General features: G+C 42.9%; 1 protein-coding gene across 2 annotated transcripts in view; it reads right to left on the bottom strand.

Annotated features, from left to right (window-relative positions):
- Positions 1-21,351, bottom strand: part of LOC126278432 (two pore potassium channel protein sup-9) — a 1,195,629-nt gene that overhangs the window by 20,671 nt on the left and 1,153,607 nt on the right. For both annotated transcript variants that reach the window (XM_049978547.1, XM_049978548.1), the window contains one exon: positions 18,258-18,763. In XM_049978547.1, the coding sequence (XP_049834504.1) occupies positions 18,258-18,763 (506 nt within the window). The remainder of the gene's footprint in view (positions 1-18,257; positions 18,764-21,351) is intronic.

The following is a 21,351-nucleotide window of genomic DNA, read 5'->3' as shown; positions in this document are numbered from 1 at the left end:
AAATATTCACTCGGATCTTGATAAGCTTTCAAAGTGCTGCAAAGATCGAAAACTGGTTTTACTATGCAGAAAAAAATCAAAAAACAAATGGTTCAAATGGCTCTGAGCACTATGGGACTTAACATGTGAGGTCATCAGTCCCCTAGAACTTAGAACTACTTAAACCTAACTAACCTAAGGACATCACACACGTCCATGCCCGAGGCAGGATTCGAACCTGCGACCGTAGCTGCAGCGCGGTTCCGGACTGAAGCGCCTAGAACCGCTCTGCCACAGCGGCCGGCTAAAGATAGCAGTACTAATGTTTACGATGAAGTGTAGAGTGGGCGTCCATGTACCATCACTGAATATTTGGTCCACAAAATTTATGCATAAGCTCATGAAAGCAGACGTTTGACGATTTCGTTCTTATCTAACGAGTTACCTCAAGGCGAAATAACATTTCAGAGGTGAGCACCTCGTGCAAATGGCCCAATTCAGGCAGTAGATATTTGTGTGACGAGAATTCAGACGCCGGCCGCTGTGGCCGAGTGGTTCTAGGCGCTTCAGTCCGGAACCACGCTGCTGCTACGGTCGCAGGTTCAAATCCTCCCTCGGGCATGGATGTTTGTGATGTCCTTAGGTTAGCTAGGTTTAAGTAGTTCTAAGCCTAGAGGACTGATGACCTCAGGTGTTAAGTCCCATAGTGCTTAGAGCCATTTGAACCACTTTTAGAATTCAGACACTGATTTTTCGTTATGTTTCTTAATTTATTTTGATTTGCGCGGGGTTCTGCGACCACTGTGTGAATACCGGGGGCTTCCTACTAACCGCTTTTCGGCTTTTGCTATCAGTGGCGTAAAAGCGGTGATAAGGACTTGTTCGAGAAACTTAATACTGATGAAAAGTGTGTTGAAAAAACCATTTATGCCGAAATGCGAGTTAGCTTAGTAAAAATGCGAATAGGTCTCGCACTCGGAGGGTTCCGTACAAACTTAAGTACTTCTCAAGGCAATAAAGTCCGCAGCTCGTGGTCTAGTGGCTAGCATTGTTATCTCTGGATCACGGCTTCCGTGTTCGATTCCCAGTTGGATTAGGGATTTTCTCTGCCCGGGCACTGGGTGTTCTCATCGTTTCATCCTCATCATCATAATTCGTGACAGTTGCTAGATTGAACCGTGTAAATAAATTGGACTGTGTATCAATTGAGACTTTGTACGGGCGCTGATGACCGCGCAGTTGAGCGCCCCACAAACCAAACATAAACATCATCATCATCATCATCATCATCATCATCCAGACAATAAAAATAATTTCTTGTCGCTCAGGGCCCTGGTTCTATTAAGCTCGTATTACACGATGCGCCTAAACCGTACACCTATGCACCAGCGCACCTAACATGCATACCTGTAACTACAGACTGGTTCACTTTCGACCTATTTTACACCATCTACGCGGGATATACCTAGCGCCCATGCGCAGCAGCAGATGATACGCGCGAAAAGAAAATAGAATTGTCTGATGTCTTGTAAAGTTCTTGATGTTCTACCGCGCGCAACTCAAGGGTGACAGTACGATATACTGGAACGTCATACGTCCCAATTATTGCTGTGAGCTCAAGGTTCCTATTTAATAAGAAATTGTTCTTACCATTATTTATTACGTAATTGTTTTTCTGTTATGTAGGTTAATACTGTTCTGAATTACAGACTCAACAGTTTCATATTACGACACTTGGTTACACAGGTATATGTGTATCAAAATTTACATTTATACAGCATATTGCACGTGGAGGATCCACTTGTTTTTGGAGCTATCGCCCTCGCAGTGACAGTAAATCTTCTGATTAGGGCAGAACGGTGACGAAAACGAAAAGTTAGTTGTTGCTGTATTCGACCCTGGCTGGAAAGAAGGAACGAAGGCAGGGGAATATATTCACTGTCAATGAAAAAACTGAGGCCCGGAGATCCACAAGAATTTCGGAACATCTTTAGGATGGACATGGCCTGTTTCGAGAAGCTGCTATCTACGAAAGAAGATGGAATCAGAAAGTGTGACGCAGTCATGAGGGAGGCCACCTCACCTTCTTGAAGGTAAGACTTATGTGTTTCTACGTTTTTTCATCACACCAGCCAAGATCACTGATAAAATACCGGTAAACGCCCTGTTATGTTGCAGGCTGGATTTAACAGTACGTTTCCTGGCGAATGGGGAATCTTTTAAGAGTCTGGCTTTTAGCCACAGAATAGCACAGGCTACCATTTGCATTGCAGTTTGCAGCACTTGAAAGGACCAATACTTAAACGTGTTCTTTTGTTATTTTTCCAGGTTTTGACTATACGGTATATAAGTGCTACTCAGAGTTTTTCAGTCCTCGTCTATCGCACTGGGCGAAACTGCACGGACTTTGTCGCCAATCACTGCCAGTTTCTCTTTTCTGGCATGCTGAAATAAACAGGAGATGCAATCAAAACAAGCATGAACTTTCGTAAGCTAAGGCATTACCATACAAATCGAAAATCACCGCCGCGCGGGATTAGCCGAGCGGTCTACAACGCTGAATTCATGGACTGATCGGCTGATCCCGGCGGAGGTTCGAGTCCTCCTTCGGGCATGGGTGTGTGTGTTTGTCCTTAGGATCATTTAGGTTAAATAGTGTGTAAGATTAGGGACTGATGACCTTAGCACCTAAGTCCCGTAAGATTTCACACACATTTGAACATTTTTTTTTTTTTTAAAATCACCGTGTCGCGTTGTATGCATATCACTCAGAAAGAAATGATTGCCGATGTATCGCATCATGATACAGCGAGTCACACGTACATCTTTCCTCGCTCTATTCCTGAATGAAGACGCTTAACTCTCCTTTGCTCCATTTCATTTCTACAATCCGAAGCTATCAACAGAAAAAGTCCTTTCACAAACAGCTATTTTAAAAGAATCTACCACAAAAAAGTTTATTTTCTGTATTTATGAATCCTGCTTAATTAAAAAAAAAAGCGGAAGATCCCCAATTTCGAAAAATCCCCAACACAAAAATCTGAAATTAGCCACCAACCGCCAAACAATAACTAAACAATAAGCAGAAAGCACTATGGTACACCATTCAGCGTTTGCACGAGTTATCGCTGCCTACTGTGCAGGCGCGGATTGAGAGCAGTTTAGAACTGCTCTCTATTCTGGCGCGCGGACAATGTGTTTGCTAATTTTCGTAGTTTCACTCATTCCACCGTTAGATGGCTGTCGCCTTAGACCAGTACCGTTCGCAGCGGATTGTCGTGTAATACACGCTTTAGACGCCACGCGACTTCCGTGACCTTCACCTACCCCCAGTTATCCAAATGCGGAAAGCAGACCTACAGTTTCGCGTGGAATCTGAACAAGGTGGTGTTTCCGACGTCTCCTCACATTGTTGAGAAGTGAAGACTAGGTTAAAAGAAGACTGAAAAATCCATAGTCCGACCGAGATTCGATCTCGCTACCTCTCGGTGTCTAGGCTCGCGCTTTAGTATTTTAATTTCTTCATTTTGATCATTATTGCTCTCGGCATTTGGTCGGGGCGGACGTTACATGACACGTTTTAAAGTTGATCACTGACTATTTCACTCAGTTTTTCTTTGTTTTACCCATGGCAGCCAGCTCTCTGGCTAAAAACGCTGAGCTATCGAGCTGGCATTGTTGGACGGCCAGGCCAGACATGTACAACGTGCGACAATAAAGTGATGAGACTGATTTCTTTGTAAGATGTGGCAACCCTGCAGGCTTGCGTAGGCACAATATCTTTGATCTGGGTCTATAAGCTGCTTCTAGTCCAAGCGGCACATCGCTGCAATTATTCAGTCGTGAGTTGTGCTGTAATAAGTTAACACGGGTTTGTGTCTCTCGTCACAGAAATGAAGCCACATAATATTGCGCAATAGTATGCCACTTGTTTTTGCGTTAAATTGGGTGAAAACGCGACGACAGCTTACTGTAAGCTCCAGAATGCTTTTGGAGCGAAGGTTATGTCAAGAGCTCAAGTTTTTCATTGCAAAAAATGTTTAGTGAAGGCAGAAAGACAAAGCTCGCATGTCAAAGTGAAATGCATGCTTAAGTGATTCTTTGATTGCAAGGGAATTGTTCATAAAGAGTGGGTTCCTCCTGGACAAACAGTTAACCACTATTACTACAAAGAAATTTTAGAAAGACTTCATAAAAGAGTTCTTTGTGTCCGTGCCAATATTGCTGATAATTGGATTCTGCATCATGATAATGTGCCATCCCATACTGCTCTGTCAGTACAGTAATTTTTAACCTCAAGACAAATTTCAGTACTACCACAGCCACCCTATTCACCAGATATCGCTCCGTGCGACTTTTTCCTATTTCCAAGAGTCAAAACGGCGGTCAAGGGACACCATTTTCTAACAACACAAGATGTCCAAAATACTGTGACGAGGGCCTTGGAGGATGTTACAGAAGATGAGTCCCAGAAATGTTACCATCAACGGCAGAAGCGCTGGAAAAAGTGTGTGCAATCAGGAGACAACACTAAACTTGAATAAAACAGTAAGCAACATTTTTTTCACATCAGTCTCATTACTTTATTGTCGCACCTTGTATATAGGTAGTTCAGCCATTGGCTTTGCTGACTGAGTTTACGAGTATCAAAATTTGGGACATAAATGGCCGTATCCTTTGATTGCAGTGAGTTAGAATGTTAAATTTTTACACTGATAAAGAGCTGTAGACCTTAGTACCTGATATAAATTTCAACTTTATACTTATACCCATTCCTGGGAAAAGGGAGTTTTGACAGAGAGATAGACGGACAACAAATAGCTAAAAATATTTTTGTTTGATATAATTACAAATTAACAATTTCAAGATTTTTTCACTTACTTGTACTGTGAAACTCTGCTTTTTTTCAAATTGACTCTATGTCAATGGCAAGTACCCTGTAGGCTTTGATAGCGAGTTTGCGAATACTGAAATATGTGACACAAATGGCTGTATCTTTCGATTCCACTTACTTGGAAGATTAAATTTCACACCGACAAGGGATCGTAGGCATTAGCATGCGACATAACGTTCAATTTGATACCTCTACTCATTCCTGAGAAAGAGAGGTCAGACAGAAAGGCAGACAACAAAGTGATCCTTTAAGGTTTCTGTTTTTACCGGCTGTGGTATGGAACCCTAAAAACACACCTTTTATATCTATTAGACTTGGGCGATTGGAATGCAGTTGTAGGGGAAGGAGTAGAAGAAGAGGTTACAGGAGAATATGGGCTTGGGACAAGGAATGAAAGAGGAGAAAGGCTAATTGATTTCTGAAACAAGTTTCAGCTAGTAATAGCGAATACCCTGTTCAAGAATCACAAGAGGAGGAGGTATACTTGGAAAAGGCCGGGAGATACGGGAAGATTTCAATTAGATTACATCATGATCAGACAGAGATTCCGAAATCAGATACTGGATTGTAAGGCGTACCCAGGAGCAGATATAGACTCAAATCACAATATGGTAGTGATGAAGAGTAGGCTGAAGCTCAAAACATTAGTCAGGAAGAATCAATACGCAAAGAAGTGGGATAGGGAAGTTCTAAGGAATGACGAGATACGTTTGAAGTTCTCTAACGCTATAGATACAGCAATAAGGAATAGCACAGTAGGCAGTACAGTTGAAGAGGAATGGACATCTCTAAAAAGGGCCATCACAAAAGTTGGGAAGATAAACATAGGTGCAAAGAAGGTAGCTGCGAATAAACCATGGGTAACAGAAGAAATACTTCAGTTGATTGATGAAAGGAGGAAGTACAAACATGTTCCGGGAAAATCAGGAATACAGAAATACAAGTCGCTGATGAATGAAATAAATAGGAAGTGCAGGGAAGCTAAGACGAAATGGCTGCAGGAAAAATGTGAAGACATCGAAAAAGATATGATTGTCGGAAGGACAGACTCAGCATACAGGAAAGTCAAAACAACCTTTGGTGACATTAAAAGCAACGGTGGTAACATTAAGAGTGCAACGGGAATTCCACTGTTAAATGCAGAGGAGAGAGCAGATAGGTGGAAAGAATACATTGATAGCCTCTATGAGGGTGAAGATTTGTCTGATGTGATAGAAGAAGAAACAGGAGTCGATTTAGAAGAGATAGGGGATCCAGTATTAGAATCGGAATTTAAAAGAGCTTTGGAGGACTTACGGTCAAATAAGGCAGAAGGGATAGATAACATTCCATCAGAATTTCTAAAATCATTAGGGGAAGTGGCAACAAAACGACTATTCACGTTGGTGTGTAGAATATGTGAGTCTGGCGACATACTATCTGACTTTCGGAAAAGCATCATCCACACAATTCCGAAGACGGCAACAGCTGACAAGTGCGGGAGTTATCGCACAATCAGCTTAACAGCTCATGCATCGAAGCTGCTTACAAGAATAATATACAGAAGAATGGAAAAGAAAATTGAGAATGTGCTATGTGACGATCAATTTGGCTTTAGGAAAAGGCGCGAGAGAGGCAATTCTGACGTTACGGCTAATAATGGAAGCAAGGCTAAAGAAAAATCAAGACACGTTCATAGGATTTGTCGACCTGGAAAAAGCGTTCGACAATATAAAATGGTGCAAGCTGTCCTAGATTCAGAAAAAGTAGGGGTAAGCTATAAGGAGAGACGGGTCATATACAATATGTACAGCACCCAAGAGGGAATAATAAGAGTGGACGATCAAGAACGAAGTGCTCGTATTAAGAAGGGTGTAAGACAAGGCTGTAGCCTTTCGCCCCTACTCTTCAATCTGTACATCGAGGAAGCAATGATGGAAATAAAAGAAAGGTTCAGGAGTGGAATTAAAATGCAAGGTGAAAGGATATCAATGATACGATTCGCTGATGACATTGCTATCCTGAGTGAAAGTGGAGAAGAATTAAATGCTCTGCTGAACGGAATGAACAGTATAATGAGTACACAGTATGGTTTGAGAGTAAATCGGAAAAAGACGAAGGTAATGAGAAGTAGTAGAAATGAGAACAGCGAGAAACTTAACATCAGGATTGATGGTCACGAAGTCAATGAAGTTCAGGAATTCTGCTACCTAGGCAGTAAAATAACCAATGACGGACGGAGCAAGGAAGACATCAAAAGCAGACTCGCTATGGCAAAAAAGGCATTTCTGGCCAAGAGAAGTCTACTAATATCAAATACCGGCCTTAATTTGAGGAAGAAATTTCTGAGGATGTACGTCTGGAGTACGTAATTGTATGGTAGTGAAACATGGACTGTGGGAAAACCGGAACAGAAGAGAATCGAAGCATTTGAGATGTGGTGCTATAGACGAATGTTGAAAATTAGGTGGACTGATAAGGTAAGGAATGAGGAGGTTCTACGCAGAATCGGAGAGGAAAGGAATATGTGGAAAACACTGATAAGGAGAAGGGACAGGATGATAGGACATCTGCTAAGACATGAGGGAATGACTTCCATGGTACTAGAGGGAGCTGTAGAGGGCAAGAACTGTAGCGGAAGACAGAGATTGGAATACGTCAAGCAAATAATTAAGGACGTAGGTTGCAAGTGCTACTCTGAGATGGAGAGATTAGCACAGGAAAGGAATTCATGGCGGGTCGCATCAAACCAGTCAGTAGAGTGATGACGACCCCCCCCCCCCCTCAAAAAAAAAAAAGAAAGACTTCTCCAGACTCGCTTCTATAGCCACAGGGCACTGAAACTTTACGTTTGTGAAGGCACAAGTCTTTTTGAACTGACAGCATAAATGAAATTTGTGGCGTATGTAACGGAAAAATCGGGAACGAAGTTGTAGATCTAGTATAGAAATTCTGCTGTGCCTTGGAAGCAAAATGATGCACGATGAGCAAAGTGAGGAGGGCAGAAGAAACTGAGTAACACAGGCAAAGAGAGTACTTCTCGCCAGAATAATTCGCGGTCATGGACAAACTGCAAGAGTCTGTCGGGCGCAACAGCACCGAAATCCAGTCTCTTAGAAAGTCCTTGGCCGCACAAGAGAAAAAAGCCGCCGAGCTAGAAGCTAAACTGTCTCTTGCCACCGATGAAATTGAGCAGTATCAGCGAAGGAACAGCTTGCGCTTGTTCGGGGTAGCTGAAAACGATCGCGAAAACACCGACGACCTGGCCATTAGCCTCGTGCGTGAGAAACTTGGCGTGCAGATCGACGTGGCCGATATTGACAGAAGCCATCGTGTTGGGCGCAGGATACCAGGCGCCACGAAACCCAGGCCTATAATAATTAAATTTGTGTCGTACCGGAAAAGAGCTGAAGTGTTTGCTCAGAAAAGAAAACTCGCCAAGAGTGGGGTTACCCTGAGGGAAGATCTGACGCGCGAAAGACTAAAAGTTTTGAACGCTGCGATCACACAGTTCGGCCTTCAAAATGTATGGACCCAGGACGGCAGGATCGTAGTCAAGACGGAAGGAGGGAGGAAAACGGTGACGAACATGTTCGAACTGAAAGACTGAGCGAAATCTCGCGAGACACAAAGTCTCATATTGTAATCTGTCTAATATAAGTTAATTTTTATTCTTTCTTTTCATGTTTTAGCTTAAATATAGCTCCGTTATTTCTATAAGTACCATAAGTACTCTATTTAAAATCAGTCAATTATTTCACATAAATATTGTTTCTTTACTTGTCTATCATAAGTGCTCATGTATACTCATATTGTCAGTTAAATGGGAATTAACATTCTCCATTAACAGGAATCTGCTTACAACCGCCTTTCTATATCTGTTATTTTCATCTTCGCCACTACCACTACTACTACTATTATCTTTTTCGTAACCACTACTGCCACTTTCCATCTTTCTTTTCGCTCCCTTCTCCGATACTTCCAGCGTGTTTTTCACCTTTAGTTCACAGACGCTTGAGTCAGTCACGACCTTGGACACCTGTAAACATGTCTTCCCCCGCGAAATCCAGCTTTTGTCCCTCTTCCGGCCAGCAGGTAAACGGAGCGCGCTCGGTCCTACAGGCGGCCACAATGGGACGGACCGGTTCCGGCGGCGGGCTCTTTGTGGCCCACGCGAACGCGCAGTCGCTAACGGCTCACTTCGACGAGTTCTGTGACCTGTTCTGCCAATCGCTGTTCCACATTATCCTCGTCTCTGAAACTTGGTTGAAACCAAACATTTCTTCCGACGCTATCCGAATCGCTGGTTACTCTCTCCTAAGGGCAGATCGTGAAACACGACGCGGGGGTGGTGTGGGTGCCTATGTTCGCTCTGATCTGACACCTACTGTACTATGCACATCGGATGCAAAGGGCGAAGGAGAAGCAGAGTTCTTGTTTTTCGAAATAAATACATCAAATCAGAAACTGCTAATTGGAGTAATCTATAAACCTCCAAACGTCGGTGCCATGTCCTCCTTTCAGTCTGCCCTGTCCTCACTCGTGACACAGTATGAACACATAATCATTATGGGCGACACAAACATCGACTTACAGTTAAAATCTCCCTCTGCCGAAAAACTAAGGCGACTGTTCCACTCCAATGATATGAGTTTAACACCGCTGGACCCAACTCACCACACGTCACACAGCCACACACTCATAGATATAATAGCAACAAAGCGACCAGATAAAATAATCCGCGCCAATCAGACATCCGCTCCGGGACTCTCTGCTCATGACGTGATATTCTTAAATTACTCAGTGCATACTACCAAAGAAAAATCTCACCTGGTAACCTACAGAAACTTAAAAAATGTTAACCATGACGCTCTTCAAAAGGATTGCTCAGACATCCCTTGGCATGATATAAGCAATGAACCGACTTTAGACGGAAAAATTCGGCAATTATGTAGCAAAATTATTGCACTGTATGATAAACATGCTCCTCAACGCACTGTCAAGGTAAAGAGAGCTCCTGCTCCATGGCTCACCACTTCATTACGCCAGTTAATGAATAAACGTGATGCTGCACACAAGGCCTTCAAGCGTAACCCAACTCCCGAGGCGTACGAAGCTTATAGGAAACTCCGAAACAGAACGAAGCAAAGCGTGAGAAATGCCAAAATCAGACATGCCCGCTCTGTCGTATGCGGCATATCAAAACCTGCTGCACTGTGGAAAAAGCTGCGCAGTTTCGGTATAGGGAAGCGAAGATATGACGCTGTTTATCAAGCGTCTGCAGAAGAATTAAACGATTTCTTCTCAACAGCTGTAATCTGCCACGCAGCGACAAATTACCAGCCCCAAGATATCAATCTCTTGAGAGACAAGTTTTTCCTAAAACATGTCACTACCGGCACAGTACACAAGGCAATTATGAGAATCTCTTCCGAGGCAGTAGGAAATGATGGAGTGAGCATTGGCATGATTAAAAACGTTGTAGCCACTATTATTCCAATTATCACAGACATCTTCAACCTGTCTCTTGTCAGTAGTATATATCCTACTGAGTGGAAGCAAAGTTTAATCCAGCCTATACCCAAGACTGACAACCTTAAGTCGCCAGGTGACTACAGGCCGATCAGCATACTACCTGCAATATCTAAAGCCCTAGAATACATCGTCCATGAACAGCTGACGGATTACCTCAAAACTCATAACATCCATGACGAATATCAGTCAGGCTTTCGAAAGCACCACAGTACAGCAACTGCATTAATCAAAGTAACTGATGACATTAAACATGCTATGGACAGACGTGAAGCTACTATCCTAACACTGCTTGACTTTAGCAAGGCTTTTGACACAGTTGACTTCGATATATTACTAATTAAAATGAAACAGCTGAATTTCTCAAACAGCGCAATACACTGGTTCGACAGCTACCTCAAAAACAGAAGTCAACAAGTCATTTGTGGGTCGGAAAAGTCATCATGGAAAAGCGTGCGCTCTGGAGTTCCCCAAGGCTCCGTCCTTGGTCCACTACTCTTCTCACTGTATATTAATGATATTTCTTCAGTGATTCACTCCTGCAGCTACCATCTATATGCTGACGACATCCAACTGTACATAAGTGCAAGCCCCAAAAACATTGCTGGCGCAGTAGCGAGTATGAACGCAGATCTTTGCTCTGTTTCTCGATGGGCACAGAACCTAGGTCTGAAACTAAACCCCAAGAAATCCCAGGTCACACTTATATCTCATCCAAAGTTAATCAGCCGGTACTTTCGCGAAACGGTCCCTAAAATACTCCTCAATGGTACCCAACTACCATACCAAAAAACAGTAAAAGACCTTGGAATAATCTTGGATGAACACCTAAACTGGGAAGAACAAACAGTCACAGCTTGCCGGAAATCGCTCTCCTCCCTACATGCAATTCAAAAATTTAGAAAAATATTTCCAACCCATGTTAAACAAAAATTAGTCCAAACACTAGTCTTGCCTAATCTTTACTACTGCGATGTAGTTCAACACGGCACGAATAGTGAAAATTCTAGATGCCTCGAGCTAGTGATGAATGCTTGCGTCAGATACGTGTGCAATATTCGGTTGTATGATCATATCAGTCCTTCATACTCCCAGCTAGGTTGGATACGCCCACATAAGGCACGCGATCTCCACACGATGTGCTTACTTCATCGATTTCTTAGCCACTGGTGCCCTCAATACTTATCTTAAACATCTATCATCATTCCACAATCGCAATACCAGTTCGGATACGTCTATCATCTTGGCTGTACCTTTACATAACACAATATCTTTCTCCGTGTCATTCTCCATCTCAGCCATACGACTATGGAACGCACTCCCCTGTGATCTGCGTCTTATCCAGAACTACTCAACATTCAAGAGGGAACTCAAAACTTACATATTAGGGACGGTATAGCCACCATTGTTGTGCCCCTAACATCTCTTTCTTTCTTCTCTCCATCACAGCTTCGAATTTTACCATTCTTTTTCTCTTCCTCAAACCTATCTACCTCTTATATATCTCTTTCACCCCATTCTATCGTCTTATGTCTCTGCTCGATGAGAATAACTCACAAGCTGCAAGAATATAACGAGAAAATTCCCAACTAACTGACATTCACAAAAGAAATGTATGTTTACTTTCATATACTTAGTCACTATTATTATTATTATTATTATTACTATTATCATTATTATTATCATTATTATCGTTGATTGTTATAATTATTTTTATTGTTATAACTATCATTGTACTACTGTTATAATCTCAAATTTTTTTCGTTTGACATCAATACTGCATAATACGTTAAATGTTCTTAATGTTATTTAGTAACTGTAACTCGTTCAATCTGAGTATGCCTGGTTAGGTGTAAGAGAGGGCCTGAAGGCCCTAATCTTGCCAGGTAAAATAAATGCATAAATAAATAAATAAATAAATAATTCTACTAGTATCAAACATAGGCCTCAATCTGAGAGATAAAATTCTGATGATGTATGTCTGGACCATAGTATTCTTTGAAAGTGGCTGGTGGATTGTGAGGAAAGAGAAGAGACTCGAGTGGTTTATGAGGTGGTGTTAGAAAAACATAATGAATATTAAGACTGAGACTGGTAGGATATGAAACGAGAAGGTTTTCATTAGAATCAGTAGGGAAATGAAATGTGGTAAAGAACAAGTGTAGACGAAAGGAATGATGTGTTAAGACATCACGTCGTAACTTACATGGTACTACAGGGTGGACTGGAGTGAAAGAATTGTAGAGGAAGACAGGATTGTAAAATATACAGCAACAACGGCTAACTGAGGACAGTTGGTGCAGGTTTTACTCTAAGATGAAGACAACTGATGTGAAACCATCACACAACTGTTATTCAAGAAATATTGAAGGCGTTCAGTCCAATTGTCAATCGTGTAACTATTGCCACAACATTTTTCTAGCCAACATTATCCCATTTTCAAGTGGTAAAAACTAGGAAACCAGATGCAACAGTTGTCGTTATAGGGGGATTTACCCATGTTATTTCCGTTTGGATTGCAATGCAGAGGTAGTTTTATGTTAGAATGGACTAGGACCAGACAGAGACAGTAGTATCGTTGGTGTTGAGCATTAGGTTTCAAGTAGGCTCGAGAACGGTGGATGCACCGGCTTTTCATGTTTTAAGTTGTATGGTTTGAGTCGACAATGCACATTTGCAGGTTGTTTTTAAGTTATAACGAGGCCTAATAGCATAAAAAGTTTTAAAGGTAGTTTTTGACTCAGGTCTGTATAAGGAGGACTGTTTTATTTGGTTTCCTTGTTTTTACCTCTTTAAAATGGGATACTGTTGCCCCAAAACATGTTCTGACAATAATTTCACGACTGACAACTGGGCTGAATATTCTCATTATTGCTAAGTTGAAGAGACTGGTACAGCCGAAGACATTTTGGCGGCCATACGAAAGAAAGTACAAGACTGATGATCACAGCTTTGGCCATCCAACTTTCAGATGTTGAATTATGCATTAAAACAAGAAAAAAAAAATGTAGTGAATATGAGATCTAAAATCCATACCTTAAAAGCTATGAGCACTTGTTGATCTTAGATATTGTAAAACTCTTCTCTGCCACTGAACAAGTGCTCTTAGCTCTTACGGTACGCATTTTAGAACCCGTGCTTTCTAGACTTTTTTTATTATTTTGGTCCATGCCACCACGCCTGGAAGCTGCCTACGATAACAATCTTAGCAACAATGAAAATGTCGAGTGGCGTGGCCCTCCCGTCGGGTAGACCGGTCTCCTGGTGCTAGTCTTTTGAGTTGACGCCACTTCGGCGACTTGCGCGTTAATACTACCACTACATGTATTCGACTGTCAGGGATATCAAACGATTTTCGGTTATAACTTCCGACTCTATCGTTTCCGGAACAGGGTCTCTTACCTCAAATTCATACATATACCCTTCTCCATCACCCACAAAAGTTTGTATCATCATCACGGACGGATTCACCCTGTATACACCAACGTTCTGTAATGTGATGTAATACCACCTGTTAATGCTATGGGAAACTATTTGCGTAAGTACTTTTATTTCGTCTATGCAAGCTCGTAATTTTATTTTCAATTTTTTATACGTTTTCTTAATGGCTTAAATAATTTGCAAATAGCAAAATGTGTAGTACATAATAAAATATATGCAGTATAAAATGAAATACATATGCAAAATTTTGTTGTCAACGTTTGAAAGAGAACTGCAATGGATAGTTCAAAGACATTATTTCTTCTTGAAAGAGTCGAACGGTTGAATCTGCTACTGAAAGTAAGATAGTAAATGTGCTTTGAATATGGTGGTGTGGGCTTGTGGTGTCTGCGAGAAAACATGTGGCATGATATGGGTGTGGTGTTGATGCAATGCGATGACAGAGGAAGATATTTATTGCCATGGACTGTTACATAAAATCGCTACAGAGATGCTGAAATAGAGAAAGAAAAGAACAAGTGCCACTGAAGTCATGACCCCCAATTCAACAATGCGCCTACTGAGGTAACTTGGCATCAAAACAGCCTTAGGATTGAAGACAACAACAACAAAAACAACAACACAAATAAATAGACCAATAAACTTTGCAGCTCTCAATAATTTATCTTTGAAGTTTTCAACTTTCATCAGTTAAAAGTGGTTACAGCAAATTTGCCTTTTTTAAACGATTTTAAACTCATCATAATAAGAAAATGTTAGTTATTCCATTGAAATGTAAAGATAAACTTGTTTCAGTAATGTTATTTGGCACTAAAGTTTATTTTAATTTTCTTCACGAAGTCTTCTTGACAATATTTTATTTTTAAAACCGTTACTGTCACGTTTCAGAATCTTACTAGTTGCATATTGCATAATCTATTTTAATATTCCTTCCTTTTTAGACGATTGATTTTGTAGTTTGTATGAAAGCGTGAGTGAATGCTTTTCTACTCATATTTAAAAATTGTTATTACATAATGAAGTGCTAGGGCATACTAAATCATTGACTTTGTCTATGTCAACCTTCCAGTTATAGTATGAAAAAAATAATTTTTTGTGTAATTATGCATTCAAAATCGTACACATCAAAGTAAAGTACTGATACTATGTGTACTTGTAAAGGTTTTGCTGTAATATGGCGTTGGGACAGTTCTATATGCTCACGGTCATTGCTCCTAATTAGGAGAGGTATTTGAATGAGGTGCAGTCAAATGAAAAATGAACACTCACTACAATGGGAGCATGGAATGGTTCCGTTGAAAAGTGATCGCCATACACGTGAAGACATTTATTCCGCTGGCAGACGAGACGATCGATTGGTGTTTCATAGAATGCGATCGGCTGCTGACAGATCCACAACCGCACCAACTCTTGCAGTTTCTTGTCTGGCTGAATTCAACGTCCACATATTTCTTTCTTCAGGTCGCCAAACGTGTGAAAATCACAGATCCAGGACCAAGTAGCAGATACCAAATCGCCAAAGTGTAGCCTTCGTCCAGTTGGCAGTGAGGGGGCGAGCGTTATTGTTTCGCTTTCGCTTTTGCCTTGGTCCAGCAGTTTTCGCAGGGTCGGCATTGTTACAATCGGATTTGTCATGATTAATCCGAAGGGGTAGCCGGATGCCCTTCCTGCCGCCATCCTGTACCCCCCCCCCCCCCCCCCCCCCAGGACAGAGAAAGTGTATCCCAACTGTCTGTGTCGAGTGTAAATCATGAAACAGTACGAACATGTTTCATCAAATTTCTGCGAGCTGTGTAACTGAGGTGGGATGTGGGGACCAGCCCGTCATTCACCGAGTGGGATGTGGAAAACCGCCTAAAAACCACATCCAGGCTGGCCGGGTGGATTCGATCCGAGGCCAGCGCTCCTACCCGAGTCCAGGAAGCAGCGTGTGGGTGGGCGAGCGTTATTGTGCAATAGCATAGGTCCGTCCGATAGCACTCCTGGGCGTTTTGACTTTGCGGTGCATCGCAGTTGCTGAAAAGTGACTGCATAACGCTGCACACTGACTGCGGTTCCACGCTCGACAAAATGAACGAGCAGAGGAAGCAAAGTACTCGTCCCATTGACACTGTGGTGGCAAGGGTTATCGTGCAACAGGATGACTCCTCTGAACAAGGCAACCAGATTAAACAGTCGTCGTTATAGGGAGGATTCACCCATGTTATTTCCATTTAGATTGCAGTTTAGAGGTAGTTTTATGTTAGAATGGGCTAGGACCAGACAGGCATTTCTCAAAGATTTTATGACAGAGTTGCTGGTGCTGAGGATTAGGCTTTAAGTAAACATCGTCGTTTGTAGGTGATGGCAGAGGCTTTCAATTTGCAACTGCACCTCGGGAACGGTGATGTTTTATGGTTTGAGTTGACAATGCACATTTGCAGCTTGTTTTTGTGTTCTGAAGAGGCCTAATAGCATTAAAAATTTTTAAGGTAGGTTTTAACTCAGGTCTGTAATCCTTATGTGTCTGTCGGTATGAAAAGGACTGTTTTATCTGGTTTCCGCCGGCCGGGGTGGCCGAGCGGTTCTGGGCGCTACGGTTTGGAACCGCGCGACCGCTACGGGCCCAGGTTCGAATCCTGCCTGGGGAAGGATGCGTGTGATGTCCTAAGGTTAGCTAGGTTTAAGTAGTTCTAAGTTCTAGGGGACTGATGACCTCAGATGTTAAGTCCCATAGTGCTCAGAGCCATTTGAACCATTTGACAACTGGGCTGAATATTCTCAATATTGCTAAGATGAAGAGATTGGTACCGCCGAAGACATTGTGGCGGCCATATGAAACAAAGCAGAAGACTGGTGCCACAGCCATTCAACTTTCAGATGTTGAATTGTGGATTAAAACAAGAAAAAAGTATAGTGAATATGTGATGTAAAATTCATACCTTAAGAGCTATGAGCACTTGTTCATCTTCGATATTGTAAAATACATCTCTGGCACTGAACAATTTAAGGTATGCTAACAATATTAGCAACAATGAAAATGCCGTGTGGCTAGAGCCTCCCTTCGGGTAGACCGGTCGCCTGGTGTAAGTCTTTTGAGTCAGTTCCTTGAGCGTGAAATCGCAATGCTGTGAAGATATGACATAAAGTCGAAATGTCCAGGAGTACTGTCGGACGGAATCATCCTGATGCCAATAACGCCCTCCTCTATACCGCCAATCGGACGAAGGCTACGCTTCAGCGATTTGGTTGGGAAACACCGCAACATCCTCCATTCAGTACGGATCTTTCACCGTGTGATTTTCACATATTTGGCGACTTGGTGAAAGATGTGTTTCGACGTGACTTTCAGTCGGATGACAATACATATAAATGACCTAGCAGATAGTGTCGGAAGTTCCATGCGGCTTTTCGCGGATGATGCTCTAGTATACAGAGACGTTGGAGCATTAGAAAATTGTAGCGAAATGCAGGAAGATCTGCAGCAGATAGGCACTTGGTGCAGGGAGTGGCAACTGACCCTTAACGTAGACAAATGTAATGTATTGCGAATACATAGAAAGAAGGATCCTTTATTGTATGATTATATGATAGCGGAACAAACACTGGTAGCAGTTACTTCTGTAAAATATCTGGGAGTATGCGTACGGAACGATTTGAAGTGGAATGATCATATAAAATTAATTGTTGGTAAGGCGGGTACCAGGTTGAGATTCATTGGGAGAGTCCTTAGAAAATGTAGGCCATCAACAAAGGAGGTGGCGTACAAAACACTCGTTCGACGTATGCTTGAGTATTGCTCATCAGTGTGGGATCTGTATCAGGTCGGGTTGACGGAGGAGGTAGAGAAGGTCCAAAGAAGAGCGGCGCGTTTCGTCACAGGGTTATTTGGTAATCTTGATAGCGTTACGGAAATGTTTAGTAAACTGAAGTGGCAGACTCTGCAAGAGAGGCGCTCTGCATCGCGGTGTAGCCTGCTGTCCAGGTTTCGAGAGGGTGCGTTTCTGTATGAGGTATCGAATATATTGCTTCCCCCTACTTATACCTCCCGAGGAGACCACAAATGTAAAATTAGAGAGATTCGAGCGCGCACGGAGGCTTTCCGACAGTCGTTCTTCCCGCGGACCGCACGCGACTGGAACAGAAAAGGGAGGTAATGACAGTGGCACGTTAAGTGCCCTCCGCCACATACCGTTGGGTAGCTTGCGGAGTATAAATGTAGATGTAGGAATGCAAGAACAGGTGCTGTTGTGGATTCGTCAGTGGACGACCACGTTCTATTAAACAGGAACTGATCATCTCGTCTCCCAGTGAAATAAATGCCTCAAGGATGGGGTGACTACTTCTAAATGGAACCGTTTCACGATCCCGTTGTGATGAGTGCCTGGTTTTCATTTGACTGCCCCTCGTAGTAAGTGGAGACGGCAGCGTTCCCAGTGCCGCAGGACCCTACCTGCAGAGCTTCCGCCTCGTCGCGCCGCTCGTCCTCGGTGTTCATCGTGACGAACCGCAGCACGAGCAGGTTGAGCGAGGCGGCCACAATGGCGAGCCCGAACAGGATGAAGATGAGCGCGAACGCGACGTACTCGGGCTTGCGCTCGAGCGCCTTGTCCTTCTGCAGCGCCACCATGTCGCCGAAGCCGATGGTGGTGAGCGTGATGAAGCAGTAGTACACCGAGTCGAAGTACGTCCAGCCCTCGTAGCGGCTGAAGGCGGCCGCGCCGCCCGCGATCGTCAGGCTGCTCAGCGTCGTCACCACGAAGATCAGGTTGATCTCGGACGCCTCCTCGTTCTTGCAGTGCAGCATCCGCTTCACGTTGCGGATCACCACCGAGGAGAACTTGTTGAGGCGCTCGCCGATGCTCTGGAACATGACGAGTCCCAGCGGGATGCCGACGATGGCGTAGCACATGGTGAACAGTTTGCCGCCCACCGTGTTGGGCGTCGAGTGACCATAACCTGTCAACAGAACGCGACCAAACAAGGCGTTAGACATCTGCACGGTGGCTCTGAAACTCGAAGGACAAAGGCTACTCTAAAGTGACCATTTTTATAAAATAAATCACATTTTTAATGAAGCTAAATAGCTTTCAACTCATAGTAGAGAATGCAAAAGCTTTATAGTCTGGTCAGTCACAGCCACGATACACAATGTTGAGAAATAGAACCACTTCAGGTGTAATATTCTTTTATTCGCAGGCACTGCCTGTTTTACAGTACTTACAGCTGCGTCTTCAGGTGCAATCTTTGGATTTAAAAGGCAATGTCCCGACTGATTGATTCACTGTCTCATCATGGCCCAGCCCAAATCGCTAAAGATGGAAACTTGCAATTTGAAGACGGTGTGAATCTTATACTGCAGGCGTCGTTCAAGAAGGGTCTTTTTCGAAATTCCACCACTAAGGGGGTGAAATAGAGGATGAAAGGTTTTACGAAATTATTTCATTAAGAAGCACTTTCAAAGCCAAATGTATGAAAATTTGTCTTTGGATTCTCTGTTAGATTTATATAAATTTGCGTTGACTACTTTTGGAAATTCAACACCTAAAGGGGTGAAATAGGGGATGAAAATTTTAAAGAAAATACTTATATTAAAAACTTTGAATATAAATATGTCAAAATTGATATTTCACTTCTCGGTTGGATATAAAGAAATATGTATTATGGGATGACAGTTTCTGTGGAAATATGTCCATAAGAACACAAGAGACATAATGAACAAAGATTTTGGACTCCAGCTAATAGAATCGCTTTTTGATCAGAAGTACATTGGGAAAAGACCATGCTTCCATGGCCTTTATTAACGCGAAAAGTTTACAAAGATTTGAAATTTGTGAATAACATAAAAATTCAATTAAAGAAAAACAAAAAATTCTGTGCAGGGCATACAATCTACGTGAGCGAAACAGCGTGGTCTAAGATAGTCCTGTATATATGCTCGATACGGTTTAAGTCTGAGGAGGTTGGTGGCGGATGGAGTGCGGTAGACTCATTCTGCTGTCCTTCCAACGACGGACGTTCACTGCGGGCTGTGTGACAAATTGTATTGTAGTACTGGTACATGCTATTATGCTGAGATAAACAATGAACAAAGTGCATATAGGGGTGGACACGGTCCCCAGATATAGACGTCTATTGTGTTGATCCACTGTGCCTTCTAGAATGACGTGGCCATCCAGGGAATGCAACGACAACATTCCCCAGACCATAAACCTCTCTCCTCCGGCCTGGACTCTTTCGAAGATTGTTGCAGGGCTGTAAACGCCAATGGCCATCTGTCGTTGGAACATAAAAAATGATTCATCTGACAAGGTCTGCTGTCACCACTCAGTGGACGTCCGGTTTCAGTATTGGAGTGTGAATTCCAGCCTTTGTTTCCAATGAACAGCAGATAGCTTGGGTGCATGAACCAGGCACCTGAAGTACAGACCTCTAAGCAGCAACATTAATTGAACTGTCGTTGAGGAGACACTGTCGGTAGTCATTTGGTACATCGGAGCAGTCAGTTGATCAAGTTTATTTGCCTGTACACATCTCCGCAGCCGCCATTCAAACCCATCACCTACAGGCCATGGGGTACCACAGTTGCCTCGGCGCCGTTTTTGGATAGCGTCATTTTGCCATGCATGGTATGCTTCAACCATGACGACTCGCGAACAGTTTACAAACACAGCCGTTTCTGAAATGTTGCTGTCCTTGGCCCGTAGGACAGTGAGCGTGTCCTTTTGGGTATCAGATAAGTGGCTACTTTCCGCATTACAGCAACGACTGCACAGTTTTCCGCGTCCCCCATCACGCTTTATGTATCCTCGACTGGCAGTGCTGTCACTTGTCTTCTGTGAGTGATTATTGCACATTGGCTTCGAATATAGGCGGTGGTCACATTAATGTGACTGGACCGTGTATCACTTCTTTACGCACCAAGCGAGGTGGCGCAGTGGTTAGACACTGGATTCACATTCGGGAGGACGACGGTTCAATCCCGCGTCCGATCATCCTGATTTAGGTTTTCCGTGATTTCCCTAAATCGCTCCAGGCAAATGCCGGGATGGTTCCTTTCAAAGGGTACGGCCGACTTCCTTCCCCGTCCTTCGCTAATCCGATGAGACCGATGACCTCGCTGTCTGGTCTCCTTCCCCAAACCAACCAACTTCTTTACAACTACTTCAGTTCACAACATATTTGAAACAAAGTACCCGCATATACCATTTACACTTACAAAATCACATCACTTTGCGGAATATAGTTTAGAAGATATAGCGTCATAAATATTGATATGCGCCACAAACTAGCCCTTCTTAAGGGCTATCCAATCTGTTTTATACATGGGAGACCGACTCTTAAAGGGATCAGGGTGGAGGGGATTACTGGTTGTAAACTAACTGACCCGTTCCAAATCATACCGAGAAACTGCAAACTTTTATCGATCGAACATATCACTAACTAAATTATCTGTCGGATAACCTCCGACACTTTGGAGTGTCGTTGGTGGCTGATGCTGTTATAAAAATATAACCTCATAACACTACAGCGTAATGAAGGAAGAC

Source organism: Schistocerca gregaria, chromosome 6 (genome assembly GCF_023897955.1).
Source record: "Schistocerca gregaria isolate iqSchGreg1 chromosome 6, iqSchGreg1.2, whole genome shotgun sequence".
Classification (NCBI taxonomy): domain Eukaryota; kingdom Metazoa; phylum Arthropoda; class Insecta; order Orthoptera; family Acrididae; genus Schistocerca; species Schistocerca gregaria.
The sequence above is the reverse complement of the archived record's forward strand: the minus strand, read 5'-3'. Positions and strand labels throughout refer to the sequence as shown.